Source organism: Aspergillus nomiae (assembly GCF_001204775.2).
Source record: "Aspergillus nomiae NRRL 13137 chromosome Unknown contig00812, whole genome shotgun sequence".
NCBI lineage: Eukaryota > Fungi > Ascomycota > Eurotiomycetes > Eurotiales > Aspergillaceae > Aspergillus > Aspergillus nomiae.
The window spans coordinates 1-4,169 of record NW_015378867.1 but is presented as its reverse complement, the minus strand read 5'-3'; the positions used below and the strand labels follow the sequence as shown (position 1 = coordinate 4,169).

The following is a 4,169-nucleotide window of genomic DNA, read 5'->3' as shown; positions in this document are numbered from 1 at the left end:
GCCGCCAAACCCGTCCGCCCCGTATCTTTTTCCGCCCCCCCCTTTCGACCTCCACCGTGATCTCTCCATAACCACCCGTGCCCATCATGGATGGGGATCTCAGCCTGTCCCAATCCTTGGGAGGTCTACGGATTGCAAACCCGGATGATTCGTCGTTACATTCGTCCGAGGATGCGACCACTCCCGCCCCGACTGCTGCTTCTGAACCACCAGCAGATTCCGAACCAACGCGCGAATCGACTCGGTCCGAACAACTAGACAATCCTCTGTCGACAACACCACCCCAGCCATCAATACCGCCCTCCGCGGAATATCCTCACGATGCCCCGGCTATAACTGAGCCGTTGGCTAAGCCAGTTGAGAATCGAAGTTCCACATATCTTCCTCAGACCGATTCACCGCAGCCTGCCCAGCAAACTCCCGCCTATATCTCCCAACAACCATACCCTCAATCTTCACAACAGAACCGTTCTTTGGGCTCCTCTCGCCCTTTGTCGGGCCTCTACGCATATGCGAATGGGTCTACGTCGACATTAGCGGCCCGGGAGGGTTCCTATCGGATTCGTACTGATTCCGCCGCATCGTCCGCCTCCGAAAGCCAGGCCCGGGCGGAATCCCGTGGTGGTTCTGCAGCTTACCAGGCAGGGGTTCCGGTACGCGATAATAGCCACAGTGATCGGTCGTATAGAACAGCGCAGCTACCGATGGGCAATGGGCCCATGGTGATGCGCCAACCGTCCCGTGCTCGTGCGCGTCCCTCAGGGGCTCCACAACTCGCCGGGCCCCGTATGCGGTGGAAAATGGCCAATCCTCGAACGGCGAGGACTGGAATGACCGAGGGGCCGCGGTGGCAGTCAGGCAAGAGATTGATGCCAACGGGAAGCCCGTTGCTCGGTACATCAAAAAGGGAGTTCGCGACTTTTCGTTCGGCAGCACCCTGGGAGAAGGCTCATACAGCACTGTTGTACTCGGGACAGATCGTCAAACGCTCAAGGAATACGCCATCAAGATCTTGGATAAAAGGCATATCATCAAAGAGAAGAAGGTGAAATATGTGAATATCGAGAAGGATACCCTCAACCGGCTTACTGAACATCCCGGTATCGTCCGACTCTATTATACCTTCCAAGATGAACGCTCGCTATATTTTGTGTTGGATCTTTGCAAGGGTGGTGAGTTGTTGGGGGTGTTGAAACGCATGACCACTTTTGACGAAGAGTGCACGAGGTTCTACGGGGCTCAGATTTTAGACACTATAGACTACATGCATAAGCGTGGCGTTATCCATCGCGATCTGAAGCCGGAGAACGTTCTCCTTGACAGCCAGATGCACATCAAAATAACCGATTTCGGCACGGCAAAGATTCTCAAGAGCCAGCGCAAACCAGACTCGAGCACGAGTGGGATGCCGCCATTGGACTCAACAGACATCCCTGAAGAAGAGCGGGCAAGCTCCTTTGTTGGTACGGCTGAGTATGTCAGCCCCGAACTATTAACAGACAAGAACGCGTGCAAGGCAAGTGACCTGTGGGCATTTGGCTGCATCATCTATCAACTCTTGGCTGGTCGCCCTCCATTCAAAGCAGCGAACGAATACCTTACTTTCCAAAAGATCGTTGGACTCGAGTATGAGTTTCCTCTCGGTTTCCCTGATGTTGCTCGTGACCTCGTCGAGCGTCTCCTTGTATTGGACCCAACTCGTCGGCTGCCAATCGAACACATCAAGAACCACGAGTTTTTCCGGGGCATGACATGGGGCCCAGACTTGTGGAAACAAAAAGCGCCCCGTCTCAAAGCTTATGTTCCTCCACCCCGCGAGCCGATCAAATTGAACGGAGCTGGGGAAGGGGACGCCTTTTCTGCGGGTATCAATGCAGGACCATCAAGTACCAACAGCGCCAATCCTAGAGTTGTCCCTAGACTTGTCACGGAATTGCCCCCTCCAAGCCAGCTCGACATTGAATGGTCGCCCGTGCTTACTAAAAGCAATGAAAGGATATTAAAACTGGGAAACCTCCTGGTACTGTCTTCGCCAGCTGTGCATAGTCCTTCCACCAAGAGTGGGGGTGGCGAGAGCGAAGCGCCGAAAAAGTTCGCGCGCTTCTTCGGGGGAAGCACAACAAAGAAGCGGCAGCGGCTGGTCATGGTCACCTCCTCTGCACGTATTATTATGGCCGCGGCTGGTGGAGATGAGAAAAAGGCAAAGCTGGAGATTTCCCTGCTATCTCCAGGAACACACTGGCGCTCCTCAACGGATTCGAAAGGGCTCCCTTGCTGGGTCGTTGACACGGTATGTTTATCTTTGCATGTGACATAGGCGAACTAATGCTAATCTGCGTGTGTAGCGTGATAAACATTACGTTTTCGAAGACCCTAAACCATCATCTAGCAACTCTGGTGCGAATGCTGCCAATGCGCAGGAATGGGTGGATTCGTTGGATCGTGCACGAGAGATGGCTTTGACTCAGCAAGCGAATGGGACATACTCGGCCGACGAGGCTTTCCGCGACATATCGTCGGAGCTGTCGAGCCACGCCAACACATTGGACCGCAACTCTGAGGTTCACCACGAGAACCCACCTGGACGAGCCACTCTAGTTAAACATCAGCCTGCAGATTCGGATTCCGTCAAAGGAAAGAAAAGGTTCAGTAGAAGGCATTCAAAGAATGGCCTGGCAGCTGTTTTCTAGACGACGTGCTCGCCAGAACTTATACAAGGCCTTCCTCGGCGACGGCCACAGGTACAATCTTTTCAACCATTGTCCGAGCATGACATTTATCTAACATCTCTCCCGCGCTTGACATCGGGGTTGGTTACTGCGCAGGATCGCAATTTTAACTTTTCTTTCTCTGGTCCCGGACTATCACACAGTTTCTTTGCTTCTTCCTGATGTCTCCGGGGTGATGTGACTTGCATACTTTCTATTGTTGACAGGTCTTGGAGTATCCTTGATATGGACCCTCAACCAACCACTATTATTTCCTTTGTCGTGCATTTGTAGCAATTTCCTTTTGTGACGTGATTTTCCATTTTGCCTTGCATCTTTGCAATGATGAGCGTTTTTCTTTTCTTAAGATCGCTGCATTTAGATGGGCAGGAGTACGCATATATCCCTCATCTGGCATCTACTTTTTTTTCTCGATTTGTATTGCAGTGCTTCCTCTTCTATTCACCTTCTCCCTTCCTTTTTTCTAACATCATTCTCTCCTCTACATATTGAGATATATATCTTCGCTTGGTCGAAACAGACGATCCACAGAGTCTTGTCGGATAACGCTTTGCCGGTGTACAGAGTTCAATACAGAAAACAGTCAGGATAGCCCCCCTTTTCCGGCTCCGACAGATCTTGATCTACCCGTTCCTGCTTCAGGTTCCGTTTGCTATTATACCATTCGGTTTGTTCCACTGAGCGGATTTTTCTTTTCTTTTTGTGTTTTCTTTCCATAGGAGCTGAATTGATTCCCCTACTATGCGTCTCTCTCCACCCTGCCAGATTCCCCCCGTCTCCATGTTCCCTTCGTTCTGCTCGATTTCACCCATATGCATTTTTTTTCCCGTTCTTGTTAAATAACTTTCCTCTTCAATGGTACTTGATATAGTCGAATTGAAATCTTCCATTCTGGTTGGAGATCTCGTGGCCTGCTACTTGGACTTGCTTCTATATATCTCTGGGATTGCTTGGGAAAAAAAAATCATTTGTGCAGATTATGATGTTATATTCCAAATTTGTATTTCTTTCAGACCGAAAAAGGGGATATCTAACAAACAAATTATATTCAATATGTACATCCGTAACATCATACTCATGATAAAAGGGCATTAAATATACTGTATACATAGAATCATATGAATAACCAATCGATCCTCGAATCGTCCAGTTCCTGGATCCAGTCGAAATCGTCCCCATCATCATGAACAAAGGACCCAAAGAGGTTATTATCTTGCTGTTGTTGTTGTTGTTGTTGTTGTTGCTGCTGCTGAGCCCGTTTCGAGTCCCGCTTCTGCCACATCAGACTTAGGACCCAGGCTGCGTTGCGGACGTTCACGGATGTGACGTCGTAGTAGATGGCGCTGAGGGTCTGGAGGAGGATGGGCCGGAGGGAAGGATCGGTGCATTCTGCGCCGGCGATGAAGGTCGGCCAGATGAGACATTTGAAGTGGTCTCTGC

The 4,169-nt window shown here is 50.4% G+C and overlaps 1 protein-coding gene across 1 annotated transcript; it reads left to right on the top strand.

The window, feature by feature from the left end:
• Nucleotides 1–86: 86 nt before the first annotated feature.
• On the top strand, nucleotides 87–2,690 carry ANOM_011830 (serine/threonine protein kinase; the record flags this gene model as incomplete). Its single annotated transcript, XM_015557086.1, has 3 exons — nucleotides 87–653; nucleotides 689–2,290; nucleotides 2,346–2,690. 3 exons carry the CDS (start codon nucleotides 87–89, stop codon nucleotides 2,688–2,690), a joined length of 2,514 nt encoding a protein of 837 aa, XP_015400834.1.
• Between the last annotated feature and the right edge of the window lie 1,479 nt (nucleotides 2,691–4,169).